The 21,269-nt window shown below is 39.0% G+C and overlaps 4 protein-coding genes across 9 annotated transcripts; 1 reads left to right on the top strand and 3 right to left on the bottom strand.

Moving 5' to 3' along the window:
• Window positions 1-122: 122 nt before the first annotated feature.
• Window positions 123-3,108, bottom strand: LOC111594678 (2-hydroxyacyl-CoA lyase 1). The gene is made up of 5 exons (XM_023308094.2): window positions 3,017-3,108; window positions 2,879-2,948; window positions 1,918-2,113; window positions 621-1,860; window positions 123-553 (listed from the first exon to the last, which is right to left on the bottom strand). The coding sequence occupies exons 2-5, from the start codon at window positions 2,927-2,929 to the stop codon at window positions 334-336; spliced, it is 1,707 nt and encodes a 568-aa protein (XP_023163862.1). The 5' UTR covers window positions 2,930-2,948; window positions 3,017-3,108; the 3' UTR covers window positions 123-333.
• An 893-nt stretch (window positions 3,109-4,001) lies between these two features.
• LOC111594050 (sialin) lies at window positions 4,002-13,006 on the bottom strand. The gene is made up of 7 exons (XM_023307168.2): window positions 12,865-13,006; window positions 6,794-6,861; window positions 5,631-5,776; window positions 5,026-5,568; window positions 4,673-4,952; window positions 4,373-4,614; window positions 4,002-4,313 (listed from the first exon to the last, which is right to left on the bottom strand). Exons 2-7 carry the CDS (start codon window positions 6,810-6,812, stop codon window positions 4,155-4,157), a joined length of 1,389 nt encoding a protein of 462 aa, XP_023162936.2. The 5' UTR covers window positions 6,813-6,861; window positions 12,865-13,006; the 3' UTR covers window positions 4,002-4,154.
• A 1,452-nt stretch (window positions 13,007-14,458) lies between these two features.
• On the bottom strand, window positions 14,459-17,202 carry LOC111593581 (arginyl-tRNA--protein transferase 1). 2 transcript variants are annotated; one of them, XM_023306448.2, is made up of 8 exons: window positions 16,947-17,202; window positions 16,431-16,883; window positions 16,192-16,373; window positions 15,735-15,887; window positions 15,257-15,438; window positions 15,034-15,197; window positions 14,807-14,958; window positions 14,459-14,738 (listed from the first exon to the last, which is right to left on the bottom strand). In XM_023306448.2, the coding sequence occupies exons 1-8, from the start codon at window positions 17,029-17,031 to the stop codon at window positions 14,640-14,642; spliced, it is 1,470 nt and encodes a 489-aa protein (XP_023162216.1). In that variant the 5' UTR covers window positions 17,032-17,202; the 3' UTR covers window positions 14,459-14,639. The 2 variants fall into 2 exon arrangements, with proteins under 2 accessions (XP_023162216.1, XP_023162219.1); XM_023306451.2 differs by lacking the exon at window positions 15,735-15,887 and adding an exon at window positions 15,536-15,685 and having other exon boundaries at window positions 14,468-14,738; window positions 16,947-17,199.
• Window positions 17,203-17,259: 57 nt separating this feature from the next.
• LOC111593545 (hormone-sensitive lipase) lies at window positions 17,260-20,674 on the top strand. 5 transcript variants are annotated; one of them, XM_023306417.2, is made up of 4 exons: window positions 17,260-17,317; window positions 17,858-20,243; window positions 20,304-20,429; window positions 20,490-20,674. In XM_023306417.2, the coding sequence occupies exons 2-4, from the start codon at window positions 17,865-17,867 to the stop codon at window positions 20,637-20,639; spliced, it is 2,655 nt and encodes an 884-aa protein (XP_023162185.2). In that variant the 5' UTR covers window positions 17,260-17,317; window positions 17,858-17,864; the 3' UTR covers window positions 20,640-20,674. The 5 variants fall into 5 exon arrangements, with proteins under 5 accessions (XP_023162185.2, XP_023162160.2, XP_023162170.2 ...); XM_023306392.2 differs by having other exon boundaries at window positions 17,303-17,371; XM_023306402.2 differs by lacking the exon at window positions 17,260-17,317 and adding an exon at window positions 17,511-17,654.
• The last annotated feature ends 595 nt before the right edge of the window (window positions 20,675-21,269 follow it).

The following is a 21,269-nucleotide window of genomic DNA, read 5'->3' as shown; positions in this document are numbered from 1 at the left end:
AGAAGCAATAAGCTGTAGAAAAACTCGAATTGTTTTTATGTTAGCTATATTGTATCTATGCCCGATCCGGATAAAATCGATATACTATAATATATACTAATTATACACTACAATTGAAACATTGCATTTGAAATTCTACAATCGTTGGTTTTATAAAAATTTTTGCATGTTGTGTATATACAAAGAAAATTCGTGACAAATGCATATTTGAAAATTAAGAATTTGAAGGAATGCACGGAACTTTATGCTTATTAACTAAGTTGTAAACGTTGCTGCTTATAAAAACCATAAACACCAACACACATATAGACGGCTGAATGTATGTGTGCTGTTTTATAGCTTGGACTCTGTGAGCCAATTAAAAGATTGTGGCTTGCGATCAGAGGAAGGACTGATAGCCACGTTTATGATGGTGGGCCTATCCGTCAGCTGATTGGCCGCCTTTAGGGCAGCTTGCAGCTCTTCGATCTCAGTACAGAAATAGCCCTGCATGCCAAACATTTTCATCATTTCTTCGTAGCGCACCTGAACGCCCAACGCTGATGGTGGCGTGCTAGAATCAAAAGTATACATGATAAGATTAGATGCGAGTTATTTAGCAGATAAGATGTGAATCTTACATTTGCGTTAAGTCGCCATCGCTGCGTATTGCCTCAAAGGTGTCCTTGTCGAACCCTCCATAGATGCCATTATTGTTCACAATCACAATTGTAATGGGCAGCTTGTAGCGCACCATTGTCTCGATTTCCATGCCCGAGAAACCAAAGGCACTATCACCTTCCACGCAGAGGACACGCTTGCCCGGTGCAAAGTCGCGGCAATAAAGAGCAGCGGCCACCGCAAAACCGGGACCGACACCCATGGTGCCAAAAGTGCCTGCGTCGAGGCGATGACGCGGCTGCTCATTGAGCAACATTGAACGACCAATATCCATGGTATTGGCGCCCTCACTAACAATAATGGTATCACGTGGCAACAGCTCGCGCAGATGATGGAAGACCGCATAATAGTTCAATGGCGTTGCTTTATTCAGCGACATCTGCTGCACTGTATCGCGATTATGTTTGCACTTGGCCGCCAGCTGTTTCCACCAGTCTTGCTCATAGCCGAAGCGGAAGTTTATCGCGTTCATTTGCTCGAACAACTGCTCGGCAAAGGGACGAATGTCCGACTGCACGGCCACCGATGCAACCACCGAATTGTTCAGCTCTTCGGGGCAAATATCTACCTGTATAAATTTCACATCCTTATCGTAGCGTGGCGGGCGCCCAAAATGCAAAATCCAATTGAGACGAGCGCCCAGCAGCAACACCACATCTGCTTTCTGCAACGCAAGGGTGCGTGCCGAAGCAACGCATTGAGCAGCCGTGTCGGAGACCACGCCCTTTCCCATAGGCGTGGGCAAGAACGGTAGATTTGTGTTCTCAATGAAATGACGCAAAGTATTCTCAGCATGAGCATAGGCAGCGCCTTTGCCAATGATCACCAGCGGACGCTTCGCCAGACGCAGCAGTTGAGCGGCACGTATCACATCATCATGTGGTGGGTAGGCAAGTGGTGCCACGGGATGTGCAACGGATTTGTAAATCGTCGATTCGATCGCCTTCGATTGCAGTATATTGCCGGGGAAATCCAAATAAGCCACACCAGGACGTCCGTATGTACTATAACGCACAGCCTTCTCAACATGCAGCGGGATCAATGCAGCATTAGCGGGACGTGCCGCATATTTACAATAAGGACGCGACAGTTCCACCTGAGGGCACTCTTGGAAGCCACCGATACCTTCATGATCCTGATTCGTGGCACCTCCGATCACAATCAGAGGCCAGCAATTCACTTGAGCATTGGCCATGCCACCTGAAAGTAACAAATAGTTGAAGTATATAATTCAATTGAATGAACTTTCGTTATTACCTGTTACGTGCAGCAAACCAGGTCCGGAGACAACTAGGCAGACACCCGGCTTCCCTGTTAGATAGCCAATGGCTTGAGCGGCATAACAGGCGGCCTGCTCGTTCCGCATGCCAATATACTTCAAGCCAGCGGCCTGGAAGGCCATCGAAAGCTCAATAACTGGTATCCCAATGATGCCGAACACATATTCCACGCCCTGCAATAACCAGATAGATAGATCATATTTGCATTAAGTATTAGTAAGACCTATATAGTATAGAATATAGAAAAATCAGACTATGGTTGGGCTTAGGCATGATGATTGAATATGCAAATATTTTACCCGGCATATTGTTCGGATGTTTGTATGAGAAATATTTAATATGGCAATAAAGATATGGCCGCTGCAGCTGATCAAATATACGTAAATACGTATGAACTTTAAACTGTTAAATAAAAATTCCTTAATCAATTTCACTTTTAAATTTTTATAGAGCATAAAGTTCAAGGAGGCGGTGGAGATTTCAATAATTTGTTTTAAAATATTTTAAAAGCTATTTATTGATTTTAATCAGCTGCTAAAATCGTGTGATTTACAGCTTACAAAGTTGTATTCAAAACCTTTGGAATACTGTTCTCATATCAAGATCCGCTCCGTATCTATATCACTAAATAGAGCCACCGGCTAGCAACAACAACAACGCCAGTAACAACTATTGTGACAACAAAAAGAATATACACACATACTCAAAAACATGCAATAACATTGCTTGGCCACTTTTTGAGTGCTTTTTGAACTTTGCACAACAGAAAATTGGATAGATAAGCGGTTTGGCCCTGATGCCGTTAATACTACAGTTGAACGCACTCCGCGTTCTCTTTCACCTCCCTCGCTCGAAGAGTTGGTATGCAAAAAGTGCATATCATATAGGAGACAAAAGGTAAAGATGGTGGGGCAGACAGAGAGATGCACTTGGCTTACCTGTTGCTTCAAAGATTCCGCAATTATTTGCACAGCTTCGACTTCGGCCATTTTGACGTTGTGTATTGTGCTAAATGTGTAAAGTAATGTGCGCTGTTGCGTTTATACTGCGCTTATAAATAAATAAAGTTAACTTACTAAAAGCAGAGTTGCCTTTCGCGTATGCACACATATGCACTAACAGACGAGTGAATGTAGCGAAAAGAACTTTACAGTTTGCTGAACTGTTATGAACAGCTGCCAGTCACCGTCAATGTTAATGTTGTCATAAATGCTATACTCGAAATGAGACTGTAACGTTGCAACACTGAAATTAATCGATAAGATGCCCGCCGATAATTTCATTTAAAAAAAAAAATGAAAATCAAAATGGGTATGTATTTTTAAATATATGTATATATACAAAATATAAAATAATATGTGTCACATTAAAATATTAAAAGCTATGTAAAATAATAAAACTGCCACTTCTGACTATACACAAATTATATATTAAAAGTGAATTTATAGGCCATGAATAATAGTGGGTTGAGACTTGTTTATGTAAACAATCGAGCATATTGTTTCGAAGTGTGGAATATTTCTTAACAATTTTTGCACAATATTGTTTTTCACAATATATATAGTATATGTTTTTAGAAAGCCCTCTTGTCAACGTTTCTTCATAGGCGCACGGCCATGATGTTAATTTATTAAAAGTTAATTTATCAACAAAAAATCATCAACGAAAATACGAGGTTTGCAGTTGTGCATTTTGATTAACATTTACCTAATTGTTGTGTCAATTTGGGGTTTTTTGCTTGAATGCGCAAAAATTAACGTTTGCAGAGACCGCAACCAGTCGAAGTGCTTCCCCTCCCAAAAAAAAAAACTAAAAGCTAAGGCCATTGACAATTTGACGTTTTATATGTTTATGTAGACAGGTTTTAATATACCCAGTAAACGAGGTCTTTACACAAAGCGGCAGCCAAGATCTTCATGGGAAAAGCAAAATATTAGACAAACAAATAGCTATTTTTGAGCAGTAAGCAGTAAGAAGTACTTATTTTAAGCTAGTGGTAATTACCTAATATTTATTGAAACCATAAACGAAAGAATGAGAAATGAAAATAATTATCTTTCAAAATAATAAATACCAGCATTAAGTTTAATAGGACTTGCTATTGGTGCACCCTTTACAGGTACAATTAGCTTATATACACAAATGTACATACGACATAATTATATGGCTATATATAGAGTACTACGACATCACAGCAGATTGCCAAGGCACAAACTACAACTTTGTATTGACAACATCTTCCTTAGGTTCGGTGGTTTGCACCTCATTCCATTTTTGTATCTTTCCCGAGCCAAAAACCCAGAAAAATATGGCAGGTAAAATGTAGGCCGCGGCGCCAATCACAAATATCCAGAACCATTCATCGATGGTGTTCTACAAAAAAAAGAGGATTAATTGCAAGAAATTCAGATATTCTATGGTATTTGTCGCACCTTGTTTTGGGTAAATGCGGCCACAATCAGTGGCGAGAAGATGCCCGGTGTGGTGCCCAGGCAATTGATGATGCCGTACATGGTGCCCGCAAAGTTGGGCGCCAGATCCTGAGAGTTGGCCAAATTGGTGGAAGTCGCAGCACCGTTGAAGCCCAGCGAAATGGTCATTATGGCCACACACACGTAAGGATCGCGACCGCAGAACGCCAATACGATGAGCATAATGCCAGGCAAGATGTGAGCTATGGACAAATGGGAGATTCAATACATATGCAAGAGAAAATTTAGTGCTCGACTTACAAGGAATGCAGAAGAACTTGCGAGTGAACGTAAGCGTCCACCAGCCCTTGCGTCGAATCCAATCCGCAACGGACCCAAAGCCAAAGGCAGCCAATAGGCGTGCAATGTGTGGCAAGCTGGACAGGAAGCCTGCTGAGGAGAGATTGAAGCCAAGCACTTCGCTTAAGAATTTTGGTGTGGCTGTAATCAGGAAGAAGAGACCCCACATGCTACCATAATGCAGCAAGGTCAACGCCCAGAACGGCATCGAGAAGATCAACTGGCTATATGGAGGCCATTTCTAGACGAAGAAGAAGTCGAAAGAGAAGCAATTGGTTTGATGCCAAGCCGAATTAAGCCGAGTTGATACTTACCGACTTGTTGCCTAGAGTGGAGCCCAGACTGTTCTCAATATACTCCCGTTCCTTGATACTGATGGAGCTGTGCTGGGCAGGCGTATCGGTCACCAAATAGAACCACAAGCCCACAACGACTACCACAAAAGCAGCGACTATATAGAAGGCCCACGCCCAGCCAATACCTTCAATGATGAGGCCGCACAGTGGCCACGTGATGACCGTACCAAATGTGCCGCCCATCAGCGAGGCCACAAACTTTCCCTTCTCATCCGGCGGAGACCACTTTGAGACCAAATTGTGACAGCACGGATAGACGACACCCGACACGAGGCCAATAAGAAAGCGCAGGGCAAAGACGGCGTATTTGTCCCAGGCAGCGGCAGCAGGTGTCAGAGCGGTTAGTAAGGCGCCCAGCAGGCAACTATATCCAGCCACATTGCGACCACCGAGCATCTCGGCCAGAGTGCCGCCCGGTAACGAGGTGATCATATAGCCATAGAAATAGCCACCCAGCAGCAGGGCCTGATCCTGCTGGGACCAGTCGTAGCGCACGCCATACTATATCAAGGTTAGCAATAGTGAGTTATGAGAAGGAAGATCTACGACTGCCTAACACTCACATCTGGCTGCTCCACGAGTGTTCCGTTCTCATCCCGATCCGTAACCATGGCAATGATATTAATGGACAGATTGACGCGCATCATATAATTGATGAGGCACATCATGAACAACATTATGGCCACAATCACGCGCTTTGGCACATAAACTGTCAAATAAAAACAAATATTGTTTACAAATAATGATCGATTGCTACAATCGATGGGGGATATTGGCTTGACTCTTGATGTTCTACTAATATTTAGTGTTAAAAAGAGAAATTGACTTTAATTGTTATTTGTTTAATTTTTTAATTTCTATTACTCTTATTTAGTGTTTAAAACAACAATTTACTTCTTTTTTTTTTAATTAAACTTTTTAAACTTTTTGAGCAAAACTATGCCAGAGAAAAAGATACATTTAAAATTGGAATTTAAAAGAATCTTTCATGCAACTGATAATCTGCCTAAAATCTTGAAAACGTAGTGCAGACAAATTTTTCTACTATCTAGTTTTAAGAGCAAAAGGTATATTTTTGTTAGACTTAAAGGTAACCACAATTGCTGATGAGTTTTCTTTCAAAAATATACAACAGATTGCTTTATTATAAATATATAGATATAATATATAAATACATATAATATATATATATAAATATAATATATAAATATAGACTAAAAAAATCTTCATAATCGAGAAGTAGGTAAGCTTGACGGAAAAATGTATATCTTTAAGAGTTTTAAACAAATTCTCAAATATGTTATATGTAATATATATATAATCTATATAATATTTATATAGTACACTATAATAATTTTTGCTAACTATAGGCCAAATCTTATTTAAAGCTCTTTTATCGATTGACTCCAAAGTATTAGGCAGTCGAAAGTGCCGCACGCAAGCTCTTGTTTATTGCTGCTATATTTTTATATATTTTTTTTATTTATTTATTTACCAAATTCAATTCGGTCTAGCATTTGGCGTGAGCTTGAGAGCAATTAGCGGCGTATCTTAGCTCTGTCAACTTCAACTATATTTCGCAGTTTTTAGATAGAGCCTCTTATTAACGGCGCATGCGCAACGCTCAATATTTAAACGTCTCATTAAGCTGACAGTTCAGAATTTTTGCACGTGAAACTTATTTATGAGACCATAATTTTTTGCTTGTATGCGTGTGTGTACTTACAGAAGGGGACAACAGCCATTTTGACGTGTTGTTGTTGCCTTTGCTGCTGTGCCACACGTCAATATCAACTGAAAAACGATAAGAGGAAACGGTTAAACACTTTATTATCATTATGCATTAAGCCGGAGGGAAGTCGTAATCAAATTGCTTTAAGTTTGAATAAGTGCAAAAATTTATCGTGAAGTGAGAATGCGGATTTATGTAATTTTTTCACTTTTGTTTTTTGGATTTTTTCTGTCACCTGCGTTCAGGTTTTAGAGCTGAGATATATATTTAATGAATATTACATCAAGTGACCAATACATATTCGATTCTGCGTATTCATTGGGTATTTCGAAGTGCAAACAAAGAAACTTCCCCGTTTTATTGCATGCAACTAAATATTTCAAAATGTTATTTAAAAAGAAAAACAATTACATTTATAGGGTATTCACACGAGCTTTTTAATTTTTTTTTAGATTTAGGTCTCAAAGCGTGCCGACGCTACGCTTAACGAGCTCCACAAAACTCGAATGCCCCAGTCAAGTTGTTATGGACCGATCTAACTAAATGAATTCTAAAGATTATTCTAAATGAATTCTTCACGATTCATTGAGCGACACTTAGCATCCATTGTGTTGCGAAACCCAGATCTCATAATTTTCAATTCAAATAACAAACAAGAGTGAACTTATGAAATTTGATTTCCCTGTTTGGAGGAAAGGGAAATACCTAAGCGTTCGGCATCTAACACGAAATTATTAGTATATCTCTTAGTCGGGTTTTTAGCACAACTTGGTTTACACGTGTCATCTGAATACAGTTACCATATCTATATTTCCGACATCAAAGAGATATGTGATTATTGTTATTTGACAAACAGTTTAAGCACGTCTCAGTTACCATTTTGGCCAGGCACGTGAGCAGCATTCAAGCCAAATTGAGTTATGAACATGACAAATCGCAGTATCAAAAAGTTGTCATGAACTTTTTAAAGTGTTTTTGATTTAATTCTTGATTTATGTGTGTATACATATATATTTTAGTTAGCTGACTGTCATTGTGGCCATTGCAGCAGCCTTTTGATAAGGTAATTGCACCCAAACACGCCACACTAAATAGTTTTTCAAAATTATTCCAATACAAAACTGTACAGATACAATCCCAAAAAAAAATAAAAAAATAAAACGAAAACAAAAAAGATCTAGAATTGCATTTGCAAATGCATAAACGCTTGACAGGAGTGGTGTTCGTGTGTGAGTGTATAATGACGCCCTTGGCACGTCGAATTCGAATATTGGATACAATTTGGACAGCTGTTTGAAAGCCACTCACAATATTGCACATGCAGTTCGCCAATTGGCATTTAGCCTCGTCTAATTTACGTGTGTAAATATTAGTCAGACAGGGTTAAGTACAGCTGTTAGCCAGGTACACACTCATGTGCAATAAATTGTAATACATTTTAATTGAGTTTCTGAAATTTTCAGAATTTTCAATTGACGTCTCTCTCACTTCTAGCATCATTTTGGCAGCTGACACTCAAGGCTGTCCATCTCAATGAGAAGTTTATGGTGAGCCATCCTTTACTCTTGCTTGATGTATTTCACACACATTCATAACAGCTGCTTTGACATTTATTTCGAAAATTGAACAAATCTCAGCTAACTTAAAAAGTAAATTTACGAGCCATAGTCGCCTGATATATAACAGCTGATTTGTAAATCATTCACAATTTATTAGCAAGCAAGCTAAAGTGGCAATGTCCGACTAGTTAATACCCTGAATACAAGGATGAAATGCTGTTGTAAGCACTCTTGGTCATATCCTTGCCCACAAGTTCAGCTCATAAGCAATCGTCATTAATTTACTTTTGTGAAATTAATTTTATAAATTTCCAAGTCTTGAGTAAGCCATGATAATGTGTATATGTATATATATTTATATCCAACAGGTGGGTAACTATTTATACATTCAAGCACTACGCTTCATACATAATCAATAGACCAAAATTAATGACCTTTTAGGTCAAATAAGTTTGATTTGAATTTATTTCGAGAGATATCTCAAGGTTAACATGAACTTGATCTGAATTAGCTGCAAAGATGGAAGCCAAAAAGGAAACGTTTATATCGTGTTAGAGCGAGTCTTGTCAAGAATGACCTACTATATATATCGAATACTATACCATATAGAATACGATCTGCTGTTATTGGTTGACAGTTGATACTAACTGTTGCACAAATTTAAACAAGAACATTTACCTATTATCAACAGTTTCGTGGTATAAGAAAAAATCCGGCAAATAGCAGGTATCTCGGAATTATACTCTTGGCACAGTCCGAGCCGTTATTTCCAAGAACTATACAAATGGCTTCTAAGTGGACCCCATAAAAACGTCTTTGTGTTTGTTTGCTGTGATAAGCAATCGGGTTTCGTCGTGGCTTTGCCAAAGTTCTCAATGACCGGAATAAATCTAAAGCAAATAATAATATAACAATAAAAACTGAAGAACAACAAAAGCACAAATCGAAAGTTAACTATACTAATAAAGTATATAGCCCCATGCTATAGCTCCATAATACTGGGCTATCATGTTATGGCAAAACCCAACAGCTCAATAAAAACACTAAAAATAAAAACTCCATGCAGTCTCTGGGTATACGAACTTGATCGGTAGTTAAATGTATGCAATTATGACGTGTCTATATATATTTTATAAATAAGCTATCCATAGACACTCGACGACGTGACTTGCATTAGCATTGGAGGCATGAGGTTCTTATGTATGTATATCCCAAAAATAGAATTGCCATTTAAGATATGCCATATTTAACTTTAAGCCAGCAGAAGAATCTAAAATGAATACTTTATAGATACAGCCAATTAGCTTCGCAGGTTAATTAAGTCACCTAATTATCTCGTTGATATCCTAAAAGCTTCATTTGTGTGCACTAAAACATATTATTGTTAACATGCGATGGCTGTTTAAATTCCATTATAATTATATAAGTTTATAAAATATTATTATATGTATATATTAATCTCTATATCAAGCGTGTATTGCATAATATGAAATAGAAACTGTTTACTGATTTAACGCTTCTGTTTCCAAAAAATAACAAGGAAACACGATCTGTTCGCTAATGATCAGACCCTGAACCCCATGCCAAGCTGCTGAATAGCAAAATCTACTTTATATAAATATGGGCAACTTTCTCTCTTTTCGTCTTGATTTAGATTTCGAGGGGAATGGCTGATAGTATCCATTATGTATATTTTGAGAAAATCTTAAAACCAAATTTGATGATTCTAGAACGTACGATAGGTGATATGTGACATAGTTGAAGTATGTGTGGGATTCCAAGAGCCTAGCTCTTATAATACGAAAGGATACACTGACAAAAACCCAGATAGATAGGACTATCTGTTCATCCTTATCAATTCTCAAACACTCTATGAGGTAGCTCATGTCCTCGATAACCACTCATTGCACCTCGCTTAGCCATTTTCAGTGAGTTAGGATATCATGAATCAGCACAAATAAATTTGCTTTTTAATTTATAGAAACAATTAGTTTAAGAAATCTGTTTTACAGTGCTTTGAGTCAGCTTTTAAAATGTATATATGTATAGGGCTGGAACTCCATTAGCTACCTCAGACCCTAATTATAGCAGACAGTTAGCAACCGCAGTCATTACACTTGTTCGTATATTTACGATCAGAAACAAAGACCTGCACGGACTGCGACTTTATCGTATAGTTGAGTTTGAGAGTGTGTCTAATTAGCTAATCGGGAGCGTGGCTTGATAAGGCGTCATTTTTACCTGGCTTTATAAAATCAGCTCAGAAATTTATGATATTATATGACGAGGGCAAGGCAAAAAAAATCATTATTATAAAATATACGATCGGGCATGGTCGCCTGATAAAGAGGCCTGGCTAAATGGCACTCATTAAAGTTAGCTTAATCTTCAATTAGCTGTAAAGTAACAAAATAATATAGTTTTGGACCTATGCATGAACTGTTGCTGCAATACACGATATTTATTGGGCCATACTGATTTGATTTACTGGCTGCGAAAACAAAAACATGCATCAAACGATGGGGGTCTGTGATATCACGATATCAGTGTTGGATCTTGGCCAAAGAGCACAATCAAACCGTTAGCTGTGGATGGCCGGTGCGCTGTATAGAAACATAATACCTATACCAATGAATATATAACATATTATATATCCATAGCACGCGTGCTTAAACCATTTACATAAGACATGAGCTCACAATTGACATGGTTTGGTAGTTTATATCTTTCACTTGCTCTCTCTCTCGCTCTCCCTCTCCTTCTCTCTCTCTCTCTCCCTCTCTTTCTCTCTGTTGGCTTGGCTTTTGAAAAGAGCATTTTAAACAAATTGGTTTTAGTCAGTTTGCTTGGCTATCGTGCACTGTGGTTAATTCAGTGGCAATGAACCGTATCTCACATAAAATTGAAATATGTGTAATGAGCCAGTTAGGTGTAGTTATTCTTGCTTTATTGTACTACGAACGCATTGAACATGCGTATGCAGGGTATATTAGCTCTGCTGATGCAGGTGTAGCCAGCGATGTATATAACTGATTAGTAGATCTACAAATTCGCATCTGACTACTTATCTTATGGATGCCTGAATCCTTAAAAAGTTGTATAGAGGCCCTGCTAAAGCAAGCGCAGATCAAGTAATGAATAGCATTTACACTTAACTATATCGTGCTTCAGTTATTCGAACACATCTCGAGCAACAATATCCATTCCCACACAGATATCAAATACCCCAGATTTTGTATTCCTCTCCCCATTTCCCCATTGAGTTTTGTAATTAGAAAGTTTTGCCACTTCATGAATGAAACAGTTAACAGCGAAGTTATTCAATAGCACATTTCTTCAAAGGCTAGGGAAGAAGAAGCATGGCGTGGGCGTAAAATGCGAGGCGAGCGGCATGCGTGTCAATAGACGTGTGTGTGTGTGTGTGAGCCAGAATGCTTGCAAGAGGTGCTTGACTCGGTGCTCAGGGTATTTGCTTGTCGGGCACTCCCACCTGGAGCTGTCGTATACGATTTGATTTGATTTATACATAGTTGTTACGTACTCTCCACAACCAAATCGAATTTAACACATTGCACTAATACCCATGGAATCACATTTTTGCACGTTATAATTAACTTTCGAAATAAAAAACCTATTTGCACAACCCGCAATTACATGGTACACAAAATAAAATCGTAGCACTGTTTGTGCGAAGTAGTCAAAATAATTGATCATATAATTAGCAGCTTGATTAATGCAAAATCAATGTGAAAAATGGCACGTTACGAAAAAGAAAACGATGTTTTTTCCAGCAAATTAACAAGTAAAAAATGCTAAAGAATTCGGAAAAAAACAGCTAGAAATTTCCAAATCCATTTGACTGTGTTGCATAAGCATGGCACATCTGAAACGCGATTTATAAATTAAAAACAGCAACGTGCAGAATGAAATTCGATAGAAAAATATTGGTCAAATGCATTTAAAAAAATACAAATATCACGCCAACAACACAAACCAGTTGCTATTTGAAATTCCGATTTATAACTGAAGTGCATATATTAACGCAAATAGAAACACGCAGCTCTAAATAGATGAGAAATACTTAAAATAAAACCAAAAGCAAAAAATAAAAATTGAAATCGTGTGATTGGCTTCCATTTGGTAACTGGGCTGTGATCTGTGCTCTAAGCATCTCAACTGGCGCCAAGGCTCTCAGTTCTTTAGCTCCTTTCCAGCTAACTGATTCCTTGCCTGCCATTTGTGCTCATCTCTGAGAGCTGGTTGCACTTGTCCCACTTGTAAACTGATTAAACACTACGATCTTCGATACAAGAGCAAAACATCTTGTTTACTTGGTACACTTTAAATGGCATGCAAGAAATTTTTCCATGACACCGGTCAGAGAGATTGCAACTAAATGCTAGTTTTTTGTTTAGCTTTCTTTTGTTTCAGTCCTTTCGCAATTGAGCCAAATTGTTTATTTTCACATTAAGTAATGATGACACACACGCACTTCTCTACACTCACAATTTGGGTACGCGTTCAGCGCCCGATTTGCCACTAGCTATATATATGTAATTATATATATATATATTTTGGGCTTGGGAGTTACTGGACTGGATGCCAGGTGCTACAGCTGAGAATGCCGCGTAACGAATGAAGCTAAATCGGCAACAGCCAATGGCATATATACTTCACTTAACTTATGTGCGATGGCCTGACGGCAACGGCAACGGCAACGGCAACGCCAGCGGCAACAGCAGCGGCAGCGGCGACAGAGACGACGTTTTAAGCAAAACCTCGACCAATGCTAAAACAAAATAAACGGTTAAAAATTATTTAAATTGTTGTTGACTGCGACGCTAGCAGCTATTCTCTCGCTCTCTCTCTCTCTCCCTCTCTCTGATAGTCTCTAGCTTGCTCTAGCTTTGTTTTGATAGCGCGCTGGACAAAAAACTCAAAAAATCGCGTGTTTTATTGCACTACAGAGAATTTATGAGTTTAAAATATTGACGAATTCGTGATTTTATTGCAACAAAGACTGAGCTTAAGTCATAAATATTTTTTTTTTTATAAAATCAATTTCTAGATTCTTCACAATCCTGACTTAAAAAAAAGCAAGCAACAACACGCGCCGCGGTGTTTGCTTTGGTAATTAAAAAATTATAATTCAAAATTATGTAAATTTTTAGCATACCTATGAATCGCTAACAAAAGAAATATCCCAAAATCAACACGAACTCAGATAGCTGACTTGCGAATACCCTTCACAGTAGTGAGTATTATAAATCACATGATTAATGATTACATTGAGGCGGAATTTAATAATTTATTATTATTATTATAATATATACCTTAACTCGTGGAAGCATTAAGTATATATTGTGCTTAACAACAGCAAAAAGCCGCACGTTCAGTGTTGCCAAAAACGGTCATCAGCTTGGCTAAATAATGATAAAAATGTTTTTGTTTTTTAATTAGCGCGTTTGACAAATGCTCGCAAATTTGACAAGCGAGCGTTAAATTACAATATTAGCGAGGCTTAATTTAATTTATTTTTTCAACCTAAAAATTTTGGGAACTTTATTAAAGCATTCACATCACATTTCAATTGTAGTGCTCACCTACCTATGACGAGTTTATCTAAATGAAATTAACTGTGCCTCTGCTAACTGAGTAATTAGAGTATTCCATAGTCGTTAAATTAGATATTCGTTTATATTCGAATGTCATTAAAGAGATACGCAGCCTCAACTTGAAGCACTCGCACTTGTCAGCTTCCTTACCAACATCTAAACATGCTGAGAGATTTTGATAAACATTATAAATGCTCGTGACAAATACGAGTAGAAGCTGGAAACTAACCAGAGCGGGCGCCTGTGTTGTCAGATAATTAATTTTATTGATGCATTTAGCTGCCTGCAGATAAGCTGCGATGAGTTTCTGATAAAAGCTGCTAATTTGCTTAGTGTTCGTGCTCTCTTTTATCTAAAATATTTCCAGTAAGAAAACATATATTTTTATTTGTATAGTATTTGTTTTACCAAGCCCCCCGTTTGGCTGCATCGATTAAAACTGGTTTAATATTTTATTAATATATTTTCGCTCAACATTTCTCTGCTTTTAATTTTTTTTAGTGATACAGCAGCATGTGAAGCATTAAAAAACACACTAAAACATTTGAATGACATAATTTTGCACTACTTAGTTAAGGTATATTTAGCTTAATTGCGTGATAAATGAATATAGGCGCAAAGATTAATGAATTCTTGTACAATAGTAGCTCGTCAACAAAATGCCCTTCAAGACATATTCACATAAAGCATGCGCTGTGCACATACTCTACCCACGAGTTTGCTGTACTCGATAATCGCATCGCGGTTGCCATCAATGCCAGTTAGCTGTCAACAAAAGCAAAAAAGGGGAAAGTATTTTTTGATGTGCTGGCAATAAACAAAAAGTTATTTACTTGTATGAAGTTACGGTAGCTGACGCAGGTCTGAGGGGTATCTAGCAGCATTACATCATTTAAATGCTGATTTAAAAACTCATTCACATCCTTTGCTGAGGCATCCGGATTTAAGCGATGATACTTTTTCTCGTCGAGTTTTTTGCGCATGTCTAACAAAATACAAAATACAATATCATAATATAATGCAAGTATAAATATTTAATAATCAACAATTAGCTAGCTACCGTCCGTTAAGGGGAGCCATACGTAAGTCTCTGGGCAGAGTAGATAAGAGGCAGACAATTTGCCTTTGTAACGCATCTTAGGACATGAGTGTATGTAAAAGCCCATATAGTAATACTTTAAAGCTGGTACTCGCTCGGCAATTGTTTGCACCAAGTCGATTTCCCTAAAAATCAATAAATATATCAATAATTTTTACTTCAAAGGGCTACACTTCAAACTTACCTTAAAGAACCATATGTGCCTAAGGATAAAAAGCTATAGTCAGGATCGTAAAAAAAGTAAACTGAACTAACGGAGCCTGGCAATATATCAATCACCCCAACAGCGATCAACTTGCCATCCAGCCAATATTGCTGATGAAAAGAACCAAAGCCCACGTCCGGTGAACCTTCAATTTTTTTGTGCTGTAAGTAAAGCCAACACTCAGATTAGAATTGTCTTATGATCTTTATAGTTATTGTATTTTATAATTAAACATTTCTTATTTGATTAATTAGCAACCTTAATGGGCGAGTGTTGCAGATGTTCCTGGTACGCTTTCATATTTTTGGGTGGATCATGGTGTATAGCAATCTGATACTTCTTATACAGCTCATAGCTTTGCGGTAACGTGCGCTTAAATTCTTCGCCATCGACATTCACCAAACGCAGCTGTAGTCAAATTTATAAAAGAAGAAAAAAGAAAGTCATTTAAAATTACCTTTAGGGGCGATTTAACCCAAAACCGCCGCATGCTATCTAATGTTAGGCGTGCAGGATTATCATTGTGTATGACTAATTGATATTTGCGATACAATGCGAATACTGCATCTGTACAAGTGCGCTGTGTATCTGAGGCAGCGACCAAAGCGATCTGCAACAAATAGCACAAATACGATGTGTGTACATAAAAGGGACATAAATGGGACACGCGTAATACGAAACATATAACTATCTATTTACAATAAAAAGAATGTTAACACACACACACACACACACAGTTTTACAAGCGGATGCAATGTGTACACATTTGTCAAGGGACACTTGCTTACAGACAAACCAGAATGCAGCTCGACATAGTTAAGTAGAGTATATTATGATTTGCCTGAGCTTATCACGAGCTGTCTACGATTATATTTGAATAGCGATTTTGCTTTTTTTTTTGCTTACATACATACCTTTAATTTATGCTTATCAGTTTCCCTGGGAGCCGATAGAAAATCTTTCAAGCTCTTCTCCTGCATTTTTGGCTGTTGTTGTAGCTGTGGCGGTTCATGCGGGACACCCAGTTTGGCTTGCCTGCGCTCGAGGCGCATTTGCTTCGCCTTCTTGCGTGGAGGATTCAAGTTGGGTGCAAGGCCTAAATGAAAATATAATTAAGCATTGCATATTATATTAAAAATATGTTAGTGCCTACCTTTTATTTTGTTGCTTGCTAACAAGGACGCCGATGGGTCGCCTGCCACTTGAATGTCGTTCTCACTATTTATTTGTTCGACACGCGCTTGTACTAAGCTCTCAACATGCTCCACATTGATTATTGAAGGCTTCTTATCAGGTATCTGGGGTTGAGACTCGTTCACATTGCTCAACACAGCAACGTCATCGCCATCACCATTTTTAGGTTGACCCGGCGTTTGATGCTCTTCGTTCGGCTCACGCTTCCCATCCCGCAGAAATTTATTCATGCGCCGCAAAATGCGTTTATTGGACTTCGTCAGTTTGAACTCCAGAGCATCGCACTTAATCGTGTAGCAGGGGCAGCAGGTTTTGTCGTTTTGCGGTTTATAACAATAATTGCCGCAGCGTCGCCAGCCGCGATCGATCAGGTCTTGGTAGTCTTCGCAGGCTAAACGATATGCATGCATACCTGCATGACGCATACACAAAGAAATAAGCATGTTGGAAGTAATATTCTGTATAGCACACTTACCGTGCGATTTGCTGCAGTTTGTGCCCGCACAATAGCCACATTTGCTCGTCTGCGCGCCATAGTACTGCACGATGCTGACACTCATGATTGCGTATACTATTTTTCTAACACTCACTCAGCCCTTACGTACATTATTTTAATTTGAGTACTAAAACGTTTACATTTACTAAAAATGTAAATGAACAATAAGCTGCGGCAAATGCAGTGCACTGATCCGATGATTCTGTTGCGAAATAAAATTAGTGTGATGTTATGAGTTATGCTATCGATATATCGATGCTTTGAATCAGTGCTGGAAAATACAAACTCATTTGTTGGTTAACCTGGAACTGATCAGCTGAGACTGAACTGGTTCTGCTTTATTATTTGTGGTTAGTTGTTGTGATTGTTTTTGGGTTACCCACTTGGTTAAGCTGATTGGAATGGTACTATAATATACACAAAGAAGTTTATTTGGCTAATTACAATTTAAAATAGAAAACTGAGAACAATAGATGAATAATCATAATAAAATGAATCATTAACATTATAAACTTGTTCAAGCGGAAAATACACTAGTCAACACTATTACATACAAATATATTTGGATTGCTGAATTTAAATAGAAGTTTAATTAGATGACTTTAAATAAAATGTGTTAGCCATGAAGTAAAGTAGCTATTAAGTGAATAAAAGCTGTAAGCTTCGCACTCCCGGATTTCATTTAGGGTATGCAAGTGAAAGATCTACAGTGTAGTAATTAAAAACTCAAAATTGGATATTGCGTAGTTTGTAAAGTGAAAGTTGTTAAGCTGCTAGTTAGTAAGCTCTCTACTGTTGAAGTCTACACTATAAACCAAATATATTAATTTACAATTTAAGTAGATCATATGTGTAATTAATTAATATATATTCTTTCGTCGATTTTTTAGCTCCGCAATGATCGCAGTGGAAGCATCTGAGGTGGGCAATCGGTCTCCAAAGCCAACTGCACACTTTGAACATAACATCAAGTTGGCTCGGTCGAAGGACGAGCTTAATGGAAAAGTAATATCAGCACAAACAGTCACGCCCACTCCTACACCCGCCGATTTTCAGCCTACCTATCTCAAATTGTACGCCAATTGTCAGGAACATGCCGCATTCTTCGCCAAGGATCACACTGAATATGGACAACGGTTGCATGCCGCACACATTGCCTGGCAAGATTTCATAGTTCTTGCGAATCGACTGGTGTCGCAAATCGAGTTATTTGCTCACGAATATGATTTTGACGAATTGACACCGGGCAACGGATATCGTAGCTTTATCTACGTAACTAATGCCTGCATTAAACATGGACTCGACATTTGCCAGCATCTGCTTGCCACTCGCGGCACACTTTTCTTTCGCAAAAAGTTCTATATGAAGGAGGTAGAGGCCTGCTCCCAGTTGCTCTGTTCGATCTGCACCTGCTTACAGTATCTGTTGATACTGCGCCAATGGTCGGTGAATACAGGCGATCTGCTTGCCAGCGGTCGGCATACGGCTGAACAGCTCTTCGAGTTGGGCGACACCATCAATCAGTATTGTTTCTATGGCCGCTGCTTGGGTTTTCAGTATGGCGACTCAATACGTGGCGTGCTCCGCTTTCTAGGCATTGGCATGGCTAGCTACTCGGAAACGTATTACTCGCAAACAGACAATAGTAGTAGCTCGCTGTTAAAAACAACTCGCAGCCTCTGGTCGAGCGGTAAATATCTTATGAATCCGGAATTACGCGCCAGACGCATTGTAAACATTTCGCAGAATGCGAAAATAGATTTTTGCAAGTCATTCTGGTTTCTTGCCGAATCGGAGCTAATGCACAAGCTTCCCAGCATTGTGGGCAGCTCCATCAAAGTTAATCGCACTATTGAATTACCCGCCGAGCCCCTTCGTTTGCCAGCACGTGTGCAGCAAACAGATAACACGTCTGACACCGAGAATGAACTGCATTTCGTTGATATACCCGTGCCCAGTGCACATTTAGGACCTGGGCTGCCGGTTTCGGTGCGCCTGCTCAGTGCGAAGCGACGAGCTGGTATGCTCGGTGAAGGACGTTATCGTGGCTGGCGTCGCCCATCGGCACCTTCTAAGTCAATATTATTTCACTGCCACGGCGGCGGTTTCGTGGCGCAATCATCAAAGTCACATGAGCTATATCTGCGCGACTGGGCTGTGGCGCTGGATGTGCCTATACTCTCAGTGGACTACAGTCTGGCACCGGAGGCACCCTTTCCACGTGCATTGCAGGAAGTTTACTACGCCTACTGCTGGTTGCTAAACAACGCAGAACATCTGGGTACTACAGCAGAGCGTGTTATATGTGCTGGTGATTCAGCGGGCGCGAATCTCTCCATTGGCTTGGCACTCAAGTGCATTGAGCAGAATGTGCGAGTGCCAGATGGTCTGTTTCTGGCCTATTGCCCCACCTTAGTTAGTTTTGTGCCCAGTCCGGCGAGGATGCTGTGTCTAATGGATCCGTTGCTGCCCTTTGGTTTTATGATGCGCTGCCTACGCGCATACGCGGCACCTTCCAATGAAATGATGCAGGAGAATGCCAAGCATGTGGAGCAGCTGGAGGAAATACGCAACGCACAGGCGCCCATGGCGGAAGCGGAGAAGCTGACACAAAGCATGAATTCCAGTCGACGCACTTCAACGGCGAAAAGCCCATTGACGCCGCTAGAGCCACTCAATCGTTCGGATGAAGATGAAAGTAGCGACACATTTGCCAGTGCCTCTTATCACAGTCAAACGGTAGAGCGTACAGAGCTGCCCAGCACTGACAATAGCGACAATAGCTCCTGTGTGTCATTCGAAGATGACTCGCAACCCATCGAACATTACCCGATTGAAATCTCTGCAGAAATACCAAAAGATGCCGAATCTGCCGCCTATATTGACAATTTTCTAGATAAGTATCTGATTGACACGGCTACTATAGAAGCCACGGAGGATAACACGACAACAACTGCGCAATTGCCACTGGCCAATGGACACAAGAACAGCAACTCCGAGGAAAACATTATAATTGAGACAGGTCGTGAGATTATTGTAGATACTTTGCCTGGTCGGTTACAAGAGGCTGTTAACAATATAATTAATCGCTGCACCCAATCGTATGAGATACATAGCACCGCTATGCCTGGTCCCCAAGATGTTCGCAATTTAGATGCTTTAATTGCCCGCAGTCCCAGCGAAGAGTTTGCCTTTGATGTACCCAAAGATCCATTTCTGTCCCCATACTGGGCCAGCGACGAATGGCTCTCCCAATTACCAGAGACCAGAATACTAGTAAGTAACGATTAGAGCGAAATATATAGCTGAATTAACCATTATTTATAATTCTTGCAGACGCTAAACATGGATCCTTGCCTTGATGACTGCGTTATGCTTGCCAAAAAACTGAAGCGCCTGGGTGGGCAAGTACATTTAGATATACTTGAAGGCTTGCCTCATGGTTTTCTTAATTTTACAATGGTGCGATTTGTCAATATATTTAATATAGTCATGCAAACTAATTAACCAACTTATTTACAGTTGTCCAATGAGGCAATGGATGGATCGAAGCAATGCATCAAATCTCTGCAGGCATTGCTCCAGGCAAGTAAAGATAACAACGATGATAGCACCGCGTACGACGCAACCTCCAGTGCCAGCGCGTGCTCTGCTGCATCGGCAGCGCCTTAAAAAGAATATGTACTAATCCTTACATACATATATTATATATATATATATATATACATATTTATATTCATATATTAATATTTATACACGGTTTGTTATATGCAACATGGACATGTTGTTTGTGTCGCACAATTCTTGCTTTTTGTCGCATCTCGAATGTTTTTTATACACTTTTATATATGATATTATGAACAACCGAACTAGATAAGCTTTATATGTTTTGTAATGGCAGGTATAGCTAATATAATAGATAGGCTAATGCTTCCATATTTACACAGCCAATTGTTCAAGTATTGAGAGCGTGTAAACACGCTCTAAAATATTTTTTGACTAAGAAACAAAAATGTACTCGCACAACACTCATGCAAACTCTCAAAAATGTGCCTGTTATGAACGAGTACTTTCATTATACCGATATACATGTATCTAAATATATGTATATGTATTTAGCTTAAATTAATGACATTTGGAAGCTTGCAGTTTTATACATAGAAAAACTTATTTCATTTGCAAATGTTCAATTTGACAAATCTAAGTTGCTGTTTAATCCCCGACAACAGATTTAGGCTATTTGTTATAGTTTAATAACCACATGCCAACTCTTGATAATTAAATGTACCCAGTGTTATGATA

Source organism: Drosophila hydei, unplaced genomic scaffold, assembly GCF_003285905.1.
Source record: "Drosophila hydei strain 15085-1641.00,03,60 unplaced genomic scaffold, DhydRS2 tig00000060-arrow-pilon, whole genome shotgun sequence".
Taxonomy (NCBI): domain Eukaryota; kingdom Metazoa; phylum Arthropoda; class Insecta; order Diptera; family Drosophilidae; genus Drosophila; species Drosophila hydei.
The sequence above is the reverse complement of the archived record's forward strand: the minus strand, read 5'-3'. Positions and strand labels throughout refer to the sequence as shown.

Excerpts from the sequence above, each read along its gene's own strand:
- LOC111593545 (XM_023306417.2), top strand. The coding sequence starts at position 17,865 with ATGATCGCAGTGGAAGCATCTGAGGTGGGCAATCGGTCTCCAAAGCCA. Across the intron at positions 20,244-20,303 it reads TACCAGAGACCAGAATACTA|ACGCTAAACATGGATCCTTG; the intron begins GTAAGTAACGAT and ends TAATTCTTGCAG. Across the intron at positions 20,430-20,489 it reads GTTTTCTTAATTTTACAATG|TTGTCCAATGAGGCAATGGA; the intron begins GTGCGATTTGTC and ends ACTTATTTACAG.
- LOC111594050 (XM_023307168.2), bottom strand. Across the intron at positions 4,953-5,025 it reads CCACTCTAGGCAACAAGTCG|AAATGGCCTCCATATAGCCA; the intron begins GTAAGTATCAAC and ends TTCTTCGTCTAG. Across the intron at positions 4,615-4,672 it reads CAAGTTCTTCTGCATTCCTT|CTCACATCTTGCCTGGCATT; the intron begins GTAAGTCGAGCA and ends ATTTGTCCATAG.
- LOC111593581 (XM_023306448.2), bottom strand. The coding sequence starts at position 17,031 with ATGAGTGTCAGCATCGTGCAGTACTATGGCGCGCAGACGAGCAAATGT. Across the intron at positions 15,439-15,734 it reads GGGTTAAATCGCCCCTAAAG|CACAAAAAAATTGAAGGTTC; the intron begins GTAATTTTAAAT and ends CTTTACTTACAG. Across the intron at positions 14,959-15,033 it reads ATGGCTCCCCTTAACGGACG|ACATGCGCAAAAAACTCGAC; the intron begins GTAGCTAGCTAA and ends GTATTTTGTTAG.
- LOC111594678 (XM_023308094.2), bottom strand. The coding sequence starts at position 2,929 with ATGGCCGAAGTCGAAGCTGTGCAAATAATTGCGGAATCTTTGAAGCAA. Across the intron at positions 1,861-1,917 it reads TGGTTTGCTGCACGTAACAG|GTGGCATGGCCAATGCTCAA; the intron begins GTAATAACGAAA and ends TGTTACTTTCAG. Across the intron at positions 554-620 it reads GATGGCGACTTAACGCAAAT|CACGCCACCATCAGCGTTGG; the intron begins GTAAGATTCACA and ends TTTTGATTCTAG.